Source organism: Penicillium atrosanguineum (assembly GCF_028827265.1).
Source record: "Penicillium atrosanguineum strain IBT 20685 chromosome Unknown utg000007l_segment0_segment0, whole genome shotgun sequence".
In the NCBI taxonomy this organism is placed as follows: domain Eukaryota; kingdom Fungi; phylum Ascomycota; class Eurotiomycetes; order Eurotiales; family Aspergillaceae; genus Penicillium; species Penicillium atrosanguineum.
Genome location: NW_026623139.1, coordinates 622,306 through 636,370, shown reverse-complemented (window position 1 = coordinate 636,370; position 14,065 = coordinate 622,306). Strand labels below are relative to the sequence as shown.

At 51.9% G+C, this 14,065-nt stretch overlaps 7 protein-coding genes across 7 annotated transcripts; 3 read left to right on the top strand and 4 right to left on the bottom strand.

Moving 5' to 3' along the window:
- Window positions 1-52: 52 nt before the first annotated feature.
- On the top strand, window positions 53-502 carry N7443_008435 (uncharacterized protein; the record flags this gene model as incomplete). Its single annotated transcript, XM_056888491.1, has 2 exons — window positions 53-269; window positions 330-502. 2 exons carry the CDS (start codon window positions 53-55, stop codon window positions 500-502), a joined length of 390 nt encoding a protein of 129 aa, XP_056737793.1.
- Window positions 503-833: 331 nt separating this feature from the next.
- Window positions 834-2,575, bottom strand: N7443_008434 (hexokinase family protein; the record flags this gene model as incomplete). The annotated part of the gene is made up of 2 exons (XM_056888490.1): window positions 834-2,076; window positions 2,127-2,575. The coding sequence occupies 2 exons, from the start codon at window positions 2,573-2,575 to the stop codon at window positions 834-836; spliced, it is 1,692 nt and encodes a 563-aa protein (XP_056737792.1).
- A 463-nt stretch (window positions 2,576-3,038) lies between these two features.
- On the bottom strand, window positions 3,039-4,293 carry N7443_008433 (uncharacterized protein; the record flags this gene model as incomplete). Its single annotated transcript, XM_056888489.1, is given in 2 exon segments — window positions 3,039-3,287; window positions 3,307-4,293. The coding sequence occupies 2 exon segments, from the start codon at window positions 4,291-4,293 to the stop codon at window positions 3,039-3,041; spliced, it is 1,236 nt and encodes a 411-aa protein (XP_056737791.1).
- Window positions 4,294-5,623: 1,330 nt separating this feature from the next.
- N7443_008432 (uncharacterized protein) lies at window positions 5,624-7,021 on the top strand (the record flags this gene model as incomplete). The annotated part of the gene is made up of 2 exons (XM_056888488.1): window positions 5,624-5,701; window positions 5,786-7,021. 2 exons carry the CDS (start codon window positions 5,624-5,626, stop codon window positions 7,019-7,021), a joined length of 1,314 nt encoding a protein of 437 aa, XP_056737790.1.
- A 1,187-nt stretch (window positions 7,022-8,208) lies between these two features.
- Window positions 8,209-9,971, bottom strand: trpE (anthranilate synthase TRP2; the record flags this gene model as incomplete). Its single annotated transcript, XM_056888487.1, has 4 exons — window positions 8,209-9,524; window positions 9,581-9,654; window positions 9,736-9,884; window positions 9,960-9,971. The coding sequence occupies 4 exons, from the start codon at window positions 9,969-9,971 to the stop codon at window positions 8,209-8,211; spliced, it is 1,551 nt and encodes a 516-aa protein (XP_056737789.1).
- Window positions 9,972-10,363: 392 nt separating this feature from the next.
- Window positions 10,364-11,408, top strand: N7443_008430 (uncharacterized protein; the record flags this gene model as incomplete). Its single annotated transcript, XM_056888486.1, has 2 exons — window positions 10,364-10,917; window positions 10,988-11,408. 2 exons carry the CDS (start codon window positions 10,364-10,366, stop codon window positions 11,406-11,408), a joined length of 975 nt encoding a protein of 324 aa, XP_056737788.1.
- Window positions 11,409-11,974: 566 nt separating this feature from the next.
- On the bottom strand, window positions 11,975-13,958 carry N7443_008429 (WD40 repeat domain-containing protein; the record flags this gene model as incomplete). Its single annotated transcript, XM_056888485.1, has 3 exons — window positions 11,975-13,779; window positions 13,841-13,857; window positions 13,909-13,958. 3 exons carry the CDS (start codon window positions 13,956-13,958, stop codon window positions 11,975-11,977), a joined length of 1,872 nt encoding a protein of 623 aa, XP_056737787.1.
- Between the last annotated feature and the right edge of the window lie 107 nt (window positions 13,959-14,065).

The following is a 14,065-nucleotide window of genomic DNA, read 5'->3' as shown; positions in this document are numbered from 1 at the left end:
TTCAATCGCGATCTCCCGGGGTACCTTCACTTTCAATCAATTACTTCTCTTAATGTTTCCTCGCACATCCTCCTTCACTGTCTTGAGCAGAGGCTGCCGCTATCTCCTCCGCCCGACTGCCCCCCGCGCCTTCTTCTCGCTCTCCGCGCGCTCCTTCGCCGCCGTCGACGCCGCAATGGCCGATACCTCCGGTGTTACAGCGGACTCGCTAAAGAACAAGCTGGTGGAGCAGCTGCAGGCTCACCACGTGGAGATTGAGGATCTGTCTGGTACGTTTAGGGAGACTTGTGAAATTTGACACGGGCCTCGGCTAATGGGTATATCTATAGGCGGTTGTGGTCAGGCATTCCAGGCTGTCATCGTTTCTCCCCAGTTCGAGAGCAAGACTATGCTTGCGCGTCACCGTCTTGTGAACTCGGTACTTAAGTCTGAGATTGCGGCTATTCATGCTTGGACTCCCAAGTGCTATACCCCCGAGCAGTGGCAGGCTTTGCAGCAGTAGGGTAGCAGAATACTTATCGAGTTATGATATCGGCACCGGAGGTGATGATGTGATGGTTAAGGATTGACTGCGACGAGAATGAAATTCTCGCTCTGTCTTTCTACTTTCCCAATCGAATGGGATATGTGTGTTGATGAAGGCGCACAACCCTGGACCCGCGCATCCTCTTCGCAGGACATTGATGACACCAAGATAGTACCTAGGACAATTGGTACCAGGGCTTAGGATTGTTTGTACGATAGGGTTTATCTGATTTATACAGAAGATTTGATTTCTGTTCGGGGTTCTTTCATGCAATTCTACAGATGCATGTTTTCCTTTCCCCTCGGGGTTATGATGGCATCACCGACTCTCGGTGGTTCTCATCGGACTTTCGCTCTTCCTCCAGCGTAGATCCAATGATACCTTCGATACTTCCAGCAACAGTTCCTGCCAAGACGCCGACACCAATAATGCCTCCGTCGGTGGCCTCTCGGAGGAAGATACTCTTTCCTTCACTCTGCGTTCCAGCGCTAATGATGAGTCGGTCGATGTATCGCTGGATCGTCTCCTTATAATGTGGGTAATGTGTAATGACTCCGCCAGAGACAGCGACGACCAACTCTTCTGGTCCCTTCTGCCAGCCTGGCTTCGACGATCCGAATTCCGGCATCTTGCGTTCCGGGTTCGTTTCCTGAGGTGTTTGGGCTATTTGTGTATTCGCGTTCAAAAGTTCGGTGTTTTGCAGCTTGATCTCTCGTGTACAAGCGAGAAGACCAACAGTAGCGGTGGCAATTAATGCAGCGGACCGGTCCTGCACGGCCGCGGCGACTGAACGAATATGTCCTGCATACTCGGGTGTCCACTTCCAATCACTCCCCGCTGGGGTAGGAAGCTTTTCCTCCAGCTCCTTTGCTAGTTTCTCATCTGAGTAGCTTGGAGCTACCACGAACGAGAGAAAGTCTGTTGTCAAAGTGTATTCCTCGACCAGTTTGAGGGGCAGTGACGATCGTGATACTCCCTTCGGCCCACTGAACCAGTCACAGCAAATGATCCTCACAAGCTCGCCAATGTAGCGACCTCCGACCATATACTCGAGCGGCTGAAACCCGGGGCGGTTGGATTTCGCCTCTAGCGCCGTGTCCCACTTTGTCATGATGCTCAATTCTAGCAGCGGTGCCGTCGCACCGCGGAGCGTCCACTCCGTTGAGACGATTGACTCAACTGCATCTGGGTCCTTTTCGCGAATATGTTGGATTTTGGAGTCTTGTAGGTCGGTGAGTTTCATGGGTACAGCGGAATTGCAGCCTGCGCCCACAATGAGGCCCATGACCACGCGTGTGTTCGGTAGTGCACGAATAGAGTATGCCAGTGAAGCGAACGTAGAAATGGTGTCGTTAGTCATGACGGTGATTTTCAATTTAGGCAAACAGTATTTTTTCTGTCGTTTGGCTGGCATTTCGGCGAGGTCTTCATCCGACCGCCGTGTGTGACATTCATAGCCATCGAGCAGGGCCTGATGGAGGTTGAGCGAGGATCCTAGTGCAAAGCCTTTTCCAGTTGGCATGAGGATTGCCTCGTCCATGAATTTTTGTCTGCGATGTGTTAGTCCAAACCGATAAAGTAACTTAGGGAGACTGATTACTTGATCGGGAAGCAGAAGGAAATCCCCATCGCCACCTCTGAAGGCGCATCGTCTTTCGAGTTGGCGAGGTCATCGTGAATAACCTCAGCAATGCAATCACCAATCCAAGAGAAAAGCGAATTCGCTTGGTCCCGCCGCAGACGGTCCTCAATAGGCCATGCTTTTTCGAGTGTTCGCCGAACATGGGACGGCTTTCCCATCTGCTCTTCACCTAGGAGATCAATGAAAGCAATTCGGAGATAGTACAGCCCCAAGTAGACTGCGAGGTATCGACCCTTCTCATGCCCGGTTGGCAGACGAGTTGTAGCCGTAGGGAAGAATTGATCCGAGGACCCCGCAGCCAGCTCGCGATATGTTTGAGACAGGCGATAGGACAGGCGATAGAGCGTGTCACTGTCGATCTTGAGCGGCTGCAGGAATCCCTGCAGCGCTGGATCTGGTCTGTTCATCGTGTATCCTTGTTGGCGTATGTCGTTAGCTGCTGCATCTCCACGTGGTTTGGCAGGATGCCTCAGCCCCGCAGTGGCAGTGGCAGTGGTGCGCCGCAGCCGTATGGAACCATTTTTCATTATATTTCTGGCCCAGCTGTGGCAACCATAATACAGCCCGATCGAGAAGATCGGTTCTTCGGCTCTTTCTCGATATTCTTCTAAGCACCTCTCTATAGCTCTAAAAGAGGTTTCATTGTATTTTAATCCTCTTCTGAAACATTTCTCCAAAGAGCTTAGAACACCTCTAGTTGGATCATTCATAGACGCCTACTCAACACTATTCATATATTATTATTTCCGTGGCCCGGCTGTTTAAGGGGAGAAGTTAATCGATAATCCAATTGTTTAGGTAACTAACGTGGTCGTATACAACCTGACCGTGTCTAACAATACCTATGTTTTGGTCCTCTCAAGTATACTTTCAATTCCCGTACGCCTCTTCGAAACTCATACTCCAAACGCCATTCGGACCACGGACTCGATAAGGCTCGCTCCAATCTTCCTTGGGATCCTCCTTGTATGAAGCTGCACCGACATGCTGCATTTGAGAAGGCACAATGGCAAGCCGATCCAGACCGTTCTCGTCGGCAAACTTTTCAAGAGCAGTGTCAACGGCCATGGAGATTTTTTTCTCTCCCCATGAGGCGAAGATGCTCCACCAGCGGCGGTGCTTTATCTCGGGGGAAAACCATGGCCTGGGTACAACAGCCATATCGATTCATGACATGGATACCGGGTTTCAGAGGTCGCATTGTCACGCGCCCACTCATAAAATACAGGCCGATCAATAGTGGCAAGAACACAAAGCAAATAATTATCGGAAACGGGAATGTTGTAAGCTCTCGCACTGGTCGGTATCTTTTTCGTCCGAGGAGGAGTGAGCCGGCGACCACTATCAGTGCGAGTATACTGCAAGTTAAATACTTCAGCCATTCCTCAGAATTCCATCCGAGAAACTTCTCTGTGTAGAAGAGGCGGAGGTAGAGCCAGTCTCTGATCAGGCCTTGTTGTCTCCATTCGACAATCTTTTGCAGGCTTTTCGTCGTGTGCTCGTACCAGTCCCGCTGCGCTAGGATATCATCCTCGAGTATCATGATCCACGGGGCTTCTGTCTTCTCGTAACACGACTTAAGCGCGAGGCGGTAGTCAAAGAGCGACTTCCGACGAACATCCCTGTTTCTTTCCAAGCGCATGATGGATGACATGGGCGCCCCGAGATGCTCGTAAGTGAAGACATTGTCGGCGAGGTTCGAGAGCCACGGCTGAGTGTAGTCCGGATGATCAGCGGGATTTGTCTGCGCAAAGAGGATGTGGAGGGAGATCGTAGATCTCTGGTCTTTCGACAATGTATCCAGGATAGATCCCAAGGTGGTGTCAAGGTTCTGCTGAAATGGTCGCTTCACGGAAATGACTCCAATGCAGATTTCAGCATGCCGGGCGGCTTTGGCGGGACTGCCGATCGGTTGCAGAGGACTTGTAGAAATGCTATGGTCAGAGACATGCTGCAGAGCTTCTTCAACTCTCTTGAGGCTGTATCGGGGTCTGTAACCGGCCTCTGGCTTGAAGAAGAAGGATCCGGGATCGCGTGCGGAGTGAGAGCGGGAAGTGAACAGAAGAAACAGGTAGATAATGCAAAAGGCTATTCCTACAGCCAGTTGCTTCCTGTTGATGGTCATCTTGAGGACCATGAGATTCAAGAAGATCAGGTGTCAACTGGATTTTGCAATCGCGCCATCGCTTGTTCCTACCTAGGTACATGCTATTCAATAAACGTGGAAAGAAGAATCCAAGGACCGCCGGGAACATCAGGGCGCCTTCCCTCGGATCGCATATATGTTGCAGCTTCACAGTCCGTTGATCTTGCCCGACCCAAATGGCCAGTGGCTCCGGCAATGGCTACGACTGGGTGTGAAGTTATTGCGATGAGACCAATTGATACCCTCAAGGGCAGTAGTTTCATTCAATCATAGATGGGAGTTTATCTACAGTAGAATTCGAAAACATATTACCCCAGACACTCATGCTTTATTACTCGGCCCGTACCCGAAACCACGCCACGCTAACCCGCATCTGAATGCATCTCAAATATTGTTTTTCTAGAAAAGACCTCTGTTCAGTTCCAGAACGACTGCATTACGTATAATACCGTACATTACACGAAATTCCTATACATACATACTTCCCTGCTCCTCACACCCTCATAACATCTCCGAGTCGTACCGCCTTGTTTAAGTTGATGAATCTGGACGTGATGAACAAGCTGGGTTCCGACAGAATAGCACCTCGACAAGTGTCACAGTTCCACCGTGACGAGAGCTATCAAATCTTGCCTTCGTATGACTACGATGTTATTCTGTTTACTCGCGTCATTCACGGGCTCGACAGATGCCTCTGTCTTCGAATACTTCGTAGATACGCTGCTTCAGCATTGCGGGCGATGGCCGGAGCTGAAGCCTGTTCTGGTCATGGCCAATGCATCATAAGCAAGCTTTTCAGGAAATGGAGAAAGGCGGGCCAAATGCCCGCGAAATTTTGCATCAGGAATAACTCCAACGTATTCAGGAGCGATGGAAGAGGCAATGGGAGAAGGAGAAGACGGCCAAACCGACAAGGGCCTAACCAAGGCGCAGAGGCACAAGGCTTTGGAGTGGTATGAGGTCAATGCGCATTGGTTTGGGTCACTTCTTATACAAGACCAAGGAAAGGGAAAGGGATCGTTGTTATCAAATACCGTGATATATCCTGCTCCAGTGTCCGTTGTACAGCGATCTACGGTGAACCATGCTTGATAATATCACTCGCACCGACCTTGGCAGCACCACTAAGTATGATGCAATTGCATCTCACCCGTGCGCGGTCCAATACGCTGCTGCGATGATGCGTCAGGACCACTCCGATCGCTATTAGCCGAAACCTGCCTCGGTTGACCCCGCGCGGACGTGGAATATTTAGTGAAATAAGTCCGGGGCGATGAGCTTCATTGACTTCAATTGACTTGTATTGACCATGAAGCTGCAATTACCGGTTAAGATTGTCTTCGGAGCTGCTGCTTTTGCCGTCACTACTCTGGCTGCCGCGTCGGAGGTGGCCGAAGCAACACAGTTTACTTTGACGGCATGCTCTTTGGCCTCCTAAATGGCCGCATTGCTGACGGACATTCCCTAATAGTATGGCTATCCTCTCCCACCTTTTGCACGGGCCGCTGTCGCAGTTCTCAGTGAGGTCAGTTGCACCAACCGCTTTCAGCATATGAGACAGCTCGCAACATCTGCCTCCCAAGCTGTCGTACGTCCCAATGTGGACACACTGTACTCGACAGCCGTTATTGATCTCTCCCACCATGACGTCGTGGTAGATATTCCCGTCGTCAAAGGCCGGTACTGGGTCTTTCCGTTCTACGATGCGTACGGCAACAACTATGCCAATCTGGGTAGCATAGAGAACAGCAAAGCGGGCAAATACAGTCTCCGTTTTAACGTCGGCGGCAAACAAAATACAGGTGTACAGCTGTGTAGTGATCCGGAAAAGTGTGACGGCCTTCAGGGCTATGTCAATGCGCCAACACCGTATGGACTTATGGTGATTCGTTACGCTGTTACAGACACCGTGGGCGACCTGCAACAAATTCACGCTCTCCAGAACCAGAGCGGCCTTCATACCGTTGAAAAGGGTGATGGAACTACTTGTAAAGCAACAGCACCTACCCTGACCATGTCTATGCTCAATTCGTCGTTGTCTGCCGACCCGGCGATGAAGATTATGCAACTGACGGCACGCATTGCGCCGCATAACCCTCCGCGCAACATCACGGACCTGGCACGGGTCAACCACATGCTCAAAGAATCTGGCGTCAGGGACGGGGTATATAAGCCCCAGAAAGGCCAGAACCTGACTGCATCATACATTGCCTCGGAGATGACCATGTCCAAAGCAGCCAGTGAACCACAGAACCTGCATTCGCTCGGAAACGGATGGCAAGAACTAACCCCGACGGCACAGGGCGATTACGGCGAGAACTATGCGATGCGAGAATATGTAGCATACTTTGGCTACCTCGCTCTCAGGGCAACGGAAGCATTATACCCCTCGTACAGCACCGGTCAAAAGGGCCTGCACCTGGGCCCCAGGGAGTCTTATATCTTCACGTTCCCCAGCAAACCGCCGATGGCGCAGTATGGGTTCTGGAGTTTGACTGCATACAATACGGAGGAGTACCTCATCCCCAATACGCTGAATCGATATGCGCTGAGCGACCGCTCCAATCTCACGTACGCTGATGGTTCTCTGGTGTACGACGGCAATGCCCATGGTGATGGTGATGGACATTTCCAGCTGCTGGTTCAGCCAGCAGATGTGACTCCCCCAAAGAACTGGATGTCCAAGTATGCGGCAATCACCTTCTAGCATGTTCTCCTAGCTGACATTAAAAAACAAGCTGGCTCCCAGCTCCAAAGGGTGGAGGAGATCTTTCTCTTACGCGTAAGTCGCACTTCCTCGTTTGAATTTTGTTCAATTAATATCATCGTCTAACTGAGCAGTCCGGTTCTATGCCCCAACTGAACAGCTGAGCAATGGCTCATGGCCCTACCCAGTGGTGCAGAAAGGGGATGCTATCCAGGCGTAATTTACCTATTGCTATAGACCCAATTCTAATGCTCGGCACGGGCTGTTTTCGTAGTAACCTCATTATGGTCTAGCGTCATTTCGGGTACGGGCCAAGAAACAAAGTGAGAAGAGTGTCTGGAGGGTAATCTGTTTTCGATTTCTACTGCATATATACATAATTCAAGTGCCAAGGCCAAACAGAACAAGCCATATTCTGCGCTTCTCATTGGCCGCAGAGATCATTTTGTCTTAAACACATAATATACTGTACATACAAACATAATATCGACCAACCACGTACCCGGCACTAAGTGGAGTTAATGGGGCTACTACTTTATACATCTGGACATGGCCCGCTCGTGGCCTGTCTCACCACTCTATGCAAACCTCCTCAATCTAGTCTCCCGCTTCGGGGGGAATTATTTCATTCGAACCACAAATGCGGATGGGCTCTTCATTAAGAATGGATTTGACGCCATGAGAGTGGCGACGCCGCAGGGCTCATATAGATATTTGCAGTGTTTCAGAAAATGTAGACCTGATGCGATTTTCGAGGCGATGGAGTTCGTGGATAAAGGGTTGTCTTTAATTGATCCTGTTAGTCAATGTCTAACGGATGGAAGTCTCGTTCCGAGATGTAAGTGCTGTTCTGGGGAGGTTACACTTTGTGTGCGCGGTGGAGTGTATTTTAATGAGGGCCCTTTGAGGAGGTGGAGGGTATTTAAATGAGGGCCCATTGAGGAGATGGAGACGCACTACAGGGAATTTGTGGGGGGTTTGCAAGAGAAGAACGGGGTGGATGCTGTTGGAATAACAGGGATATCAAGGTTGTGCTGGATGCTTTGCTCTCCTAAAATTGAAGGGGTATGGATTGTTTTATGTTCAGCAATGATATACCTGTGAATGTGAATGAGAATGAGAATGGAAGCATGCGTGATTCGTCAACATCGCTAGCCACAAGGCAGGATCACAGATACATTTCTAATTTAGGCAGACCCATTCTCCATGCTCAGGTACTTCGCCTCCGCTCCACGGATACAGGCAATGTTTGCGCCGAGCTTGTTAATCGTCTCCATATACTCATCGTACGGGTCCGAGTCAAATACAATACCGCCACCAGCCTGCAGGTAGGCAACGCCGTCCTTGACCAGCATCGTCCGCAGCGCAATGCATGTGTCCATAGCACCAGGCTCCTCGCTTGATCCATCGCCGTTGGCAATGTTGTACCCAAAGTATCCGACGGCACCAGCGTAGACACCGCGCTTCTCGCCCTCAAGCTCGGCGATGAGCTGCATCGCGCGAATCTTGGGGGCACCGGAGACGGTACCGGCCGGGAAGATGGATCGGAAGGCGTCGAAGCGTGTCTTACCGGGTCGAAGGACACCAGAGACTTGTGAGACGAGGTGCTGCACGTGAGAGAACTTCTCTACAACCATCAAGCGGTCGACTTGCGTCGTGATCGGGTCACAAACACGGTTCACGTCGTTGCGGGCCAGATCGACCAGCATGACGTGCTCGGCGCGATCCTTAAGACTGCTGCGGAGTTCGTCGGCAAGCGCTGTATCCTCTTCCAGAGTCTTACCACGCTTTACTGTTCCAGCGATAGGGTGGGTGATGATGCGGCCTCGCTCTTCCTTCACGAGGAGCTCGGGACTGGCACCCACGAGCTGGAAGTCTTCGCAGTCGATATAGAACAGGTAAGGGGAAGGGTTGACGGTGCGAAGGTGACGGAAGAGGTTATACGGGTGGAGAGAGGTGGGCCTAGACAGCCGTTGTGAGGGGACGGTTTGGAAGATATCGCCCTTGCCGATGTGCTCCTTCAACTTCTTGACGTGGTTCTCGTAGCCCTCCTGACCGATGTTGGAGGTGTACTCCTGGTTCTGGATAATGGGGCCCTGAGGAGGCAGTGGTGTGCGGTCCTGGAGGAGAGTATCGATGGTCTTTTGAATGATCTGCTGACCCTTCTGGTATTCGACTTCGATATCGGCATCGTTGGCCGGAATCGGGACATAGGTGATGACCTTGACGACCTGGAAGAAGTGGTCAAAGGCAACAATAGTGTCGAAGAGCATGAACATGGACTCCGGCACGCCCAGGATATCCTTCACGGGCCGCGCGGTCTTGGGCTCGAAGTATCGGACACAGTCATAGCCAACATATCCGATGGCTCCGGCTGTCAAAGGTGGGAGGATTAATCCGGGGACCGAAGCAACGCGGAACTGCGAAAGTTCCTCCTCAAGGATAGGCAGGGGATCGGTCTCCGGGCCATGGCCAGAACCGGTCTTGATGGTCTTTCTAGGGTCTGAGCGAGGTTGTGAGTCAGGATACGCAGGGTTGTGTGTAGGCCGAATCACCCACCTGCGCCAACGAAACTATATCTTCCAATAGTCTCCGTAGTCGCGGCACTCTCGTATAAAAAGGACAAGCGCGAGCTATAGGCCGAGTCAGCCACCATGCCACCAGATTTCCCCCGGCTGCCCCGCAGGTTGTCGAATTGAAGGCCGGGCACTTACCTCTCCGCGATTTTGAGGTATGCTAATGTCGGCGTCAAAAGGTCTGCAGGGATTGAGGCAGTCACCGGCAGGAGGTTCGGGGCGAATTGAGAGTTTCTTGACTTGGAGATGACCTCGCGCGCTGTCTCGAGCGACGGGACACAGACGATCTGAGTCATAGAGATGCGCGTTAGCAATTTTCCGACAGATGAAGGGTCCGTATGAAACACTTATATCATACATACCGGAGCTGCCATGCTGAGCTACTTTCACGGGACAAAGTAGAGAGAGGAAGAGTCAACTTCCAAATGGATATGGCGGTGGGAAAAAGAGTCACTGTGGGGCTCTGGACTCGGTGTTCCGCTGGTTGACCGTGAACTCCGCAACCACGGATGATGCTGGATTTTGACAGACCAAACGAGACCTACAAGTGTCATCCAATACACTTACTCAATATGATAGAAACGAAGATATAGCACAAGCTTCAGGAAGCCGACGGCCACACCCAGAGAGAAGCGTGGGGCGGTTATCGCTTATCGCCCAATTCGCATTCGCATTCCCAATCCGCGTGGCCGACACGTCCACTGCACGACGTGCATCATCTCACACCTCTCACACCGACTCGTCAAGATACACGTATGAACCACCAATGGCGACGCCCGAAAGCGCTCCTATTGCTCCCTCCATCCCGTACCTCGAGTTCGCCGAATTGAGTTCCACTGCAGATGGCGCCGGTCCAGCTGTCCCATCTTTGTCAGAGCGCTTAGCGGACCTCGCACACCTCGCATCGGCATCGGTATCGACATCGACAGAGAACGAGCACGAGGATGAAGCGGCACAGTCAATACACTCCCATCTCGATGCGATTGAATCCATACTTCGGGACCCACGCCCGGCGCTGTCGCGTGAGGTAGCAAAATGTCGACCGGATGGTGTTTCTTACGGTAGATTCGATAGATCTCGTGCATCAAGTCTTTCGTCACAAGCCCCAGATCAAAAAAGCAACGGACCGCATATTGAGAATGGGTTCAATAAGACGGAGATGCTGGCGCAGCTGTCGGCTCTGCTGACCGAAGTAAATGGGCTGCATGCGCAGGTGGGAGACCGTCGCAAGGAGACGAGTGAGATATGTGATCTTTATGAAGAGCGGTGTCGCTGCTTGGAAAGAACAGTGGCTGAGCTGGAGCTGGAAGTCATGGAATTGTAAGTTGCAGTCTATGGCTTTCCTTTTTATCCAAATCCTTCAATTATGCTAACGTGTTTGTGGCTATAGAAAATCAGACCTGGTCGAAGATGCCGTCGAATTGGAAGGGATTCAGGGAACGATTCTTGGCCTCCAGACATGGATCGATAGTCTCCAAGCGGAGCAGGTTATGCTTCGACGACAACGATATCTTGCGCAGCATAAGGCGCGACAGAAGAGATGGGCCAATGGCCAGAAAAATGGCGACTATGATGATCTCGGGGCCGATACGAAGGTCGATGATGTCCTGGAAGGACTCGATGCATGGATGCGTGGGCTGCGAGATGTGGAAGAGGGGTTCCGATCTCGGGCACGAGCAAGGCGCACAAGACGAGAACGGAGACGGGAGATGCTTGAGGAAACACCCGGGGTGGAGAAGAAAGACGAAGGTGCAAATGTAGATACCGATGCTGGATTGTGGAGTAGAGCCTTTCCAGCCCAGCTGCTTTGAAGCTACGATGTTGTGAGAAGTCAAATCATTAGAAGTTATTGATCATGCATTATTTTTGTGAGATTCACAAGAAAGAAAAACTCAAATCATAACCACAGACCACCGACCCCTTAACGCAGTTGATAGATTAAAGACCTCTCGCCAGGAATCCGTACCGTTCGCCGTACCCAAGCTTGATCCCAAGCAATGCATGCCGCCATGCGTCTTCTAAATCACGAATTTATGTCCAGAGAAAATATGTAGAGGAAGGCGGGAAAAATGGTGTGAAACATGGAGTGTAGATGCCAGCCGTCTGCGGCCTTGGTGGACGGTGAGAATGTTTTCAATATCGTATTCAAGGCTGTTTCGACGGTGTTATTTCGAGAATTGGGTGTTTTGCCACCACGAGACTATGGAATGACAGCGATGACTTGATGGAAAGCCCGAATTGATCTCCAGCTTGTAGGTGGTCGGGTATCAATTAGACCATACCATGGCTGAGGATTTTAGGATCCCAGTTCGTCGGTGACAGGGAAGCGTTCATTGTATCAAGCAATGCCTCCGGGCAGTGAAGCTGGCCAAGCTTGTCACCGCTGCATGTTCACAATAGCCATCTGATCCGGGTTAGTGTGGTGTCTTGGCTTCTTGGCATTCACGATGCAACTCACCTGATTTCCAAAGCCGTACGCAAGTTTCTTGCCATCAAAGTCCCATGATAAAGCGCAATCGGGGTCTGTTGCTGTGTGTCCATTTTGTCCGTTCGAGTGCTCGGACTCCTCCTTGATTTCCCCGGAGCCGGGTGCGGTCCACGTAGATACGGGCTCACCACCACGGTCTACGTTCCAAATGAAAAGACAGTCGTTGCTTACTGCGCCCAGAGCGTATCCGTCTGGGGAGAAGCCTCCAGCAAGAGCTGGGAGAGAGGTGCCCAGGCGTAAATGATGGACACGCTTATACTGCTTCAATTCCAGATCCACCTGCCACACATTGACACTGCCGTCTGTCGAAAATGAGGCAATCGTGACTGTAGAGGTCCCCTTTTGTGCTTGTGGTTGCGGACGTATGTCAATCGCCGTGATGAAGTCTTGGTGTGCGTTTTCAATTAGGATGTCGTGTGTGGGGATCCAGATTGCAAATTTCTCATGACTGGCTGTGACTGCCACTGACTGAGTTTCGGTTTGAATGCAGCGAATGAAGGTCCAGCCGGCCTCAGCATTGGCGGATAGATAGGTCTTGGCGAGGCGGATATCTTGGTCAACGTCGCATTGATAGACGGCTCCGTTGCCACAGGCAAATACTTGGTTGCGTCCACACCACGCCAAATCGTAGATATGACTATCGATGACTTGGGGTAGCGGGAATACATCCGGTCGGCGCTTGTCGTCCCAAAGGGCCAGTTCCGAGGATCGATCGTCCGATGCGACAATGGCCAGCTGCGGACTATCCTCTGCCCAATGCAACCCACTAATCACCCGTGGAAGGTCGGGCAATAAGTCCACCACGTTGCCATCAGGGTTGTACATGGTGACCGTTCCTTTCAAGTCACGGATGGACGCCACGGCCAATTTAGCACCGATGGCGTCCCACGCGATGGCTGATACGTAGGCGCCACTACCTTTGAGATCCAGGAACCGGTTCTGCACCGGATCTGACGCCTTAGAGAGTTTCCACAAACTGCAGAAGGTATCGCCGGCCGCCACGAGCAGGTTCGAGTCCTGAGGGTGCCAGGCTGTGGATAGCACGTGATCATCGGTCTGGAGCAAGGCGGTGTCGGGCGCCAAATCGGCGGCCTTGGCGGGGGAGATCTGGACGCCGACGCTGGGGCCGGTTGTCAAGATGGGTTCCTGAGGCACCTCTTCGGCCCCCATGCTCACATCCCCGTCGCCATCCAGGTGGTCCGGGATCGGGGAGCCGGTTTTACTTTCGGTTTTGTCGTCAACTTCCATAATTTCCTCGCTGTTAACATCTTTGCCGGTTTTTTGGCCGGTCTCGACCGGATGACCATTCGTCACGCGGTCGCGAGGCTCCGGCGCAACGGGAGGCTCGAGTTCGGGCTCATCGCGTTTTTGCAAGTCTGTTACGTCAAAAGGCTCAGGCCCGAAGAAATAGTCTGATGGTTTAGATGTGATGACGTTTCCTTCCTGGAGACCCGGAGTTAGATCATTCTCCGTAGATGAGTGCTTGGACGGGAGGGCCCCGATGAAAAGGCCTTCTGCGTCACACCGAGTGTCGCGCGAACGTACCTTGTCAATGGATGACTCCAAATTGTGGTACTGTAGACCCTTTTGGACCAGCGATACCAGCGCATGGGTTTGAATGTGACGCGCAAAAGGCAGACTCTGCGGGTCGGGGTACCATGCGCGCTGCAGTGATACGGCGGCCTCACCGTGACCTGTCGGATGTTAGCGTGGGAAGCCGGGGATGGCGCTGGGGCATTGGACCGAGCTACTCACCTGCTTCTTGAAGATACCTAGACGAGGGATTAGCGAGAAGCTGCACGGGTGGAGAGAGAGAAACGTACCGCCATATTAAGTAGTTGACGTGATGCGATGTAAGGTCGGGGTGTGCCATGATTACATGTGCGACCACCTCCAGGTGGACATGCCAGAGAAGGCGCTTCCGCAAGGGAAAGAGAAAATCAAAAGTGGAGTGCGGATGCGAGATGCGCGTCCAGGAAC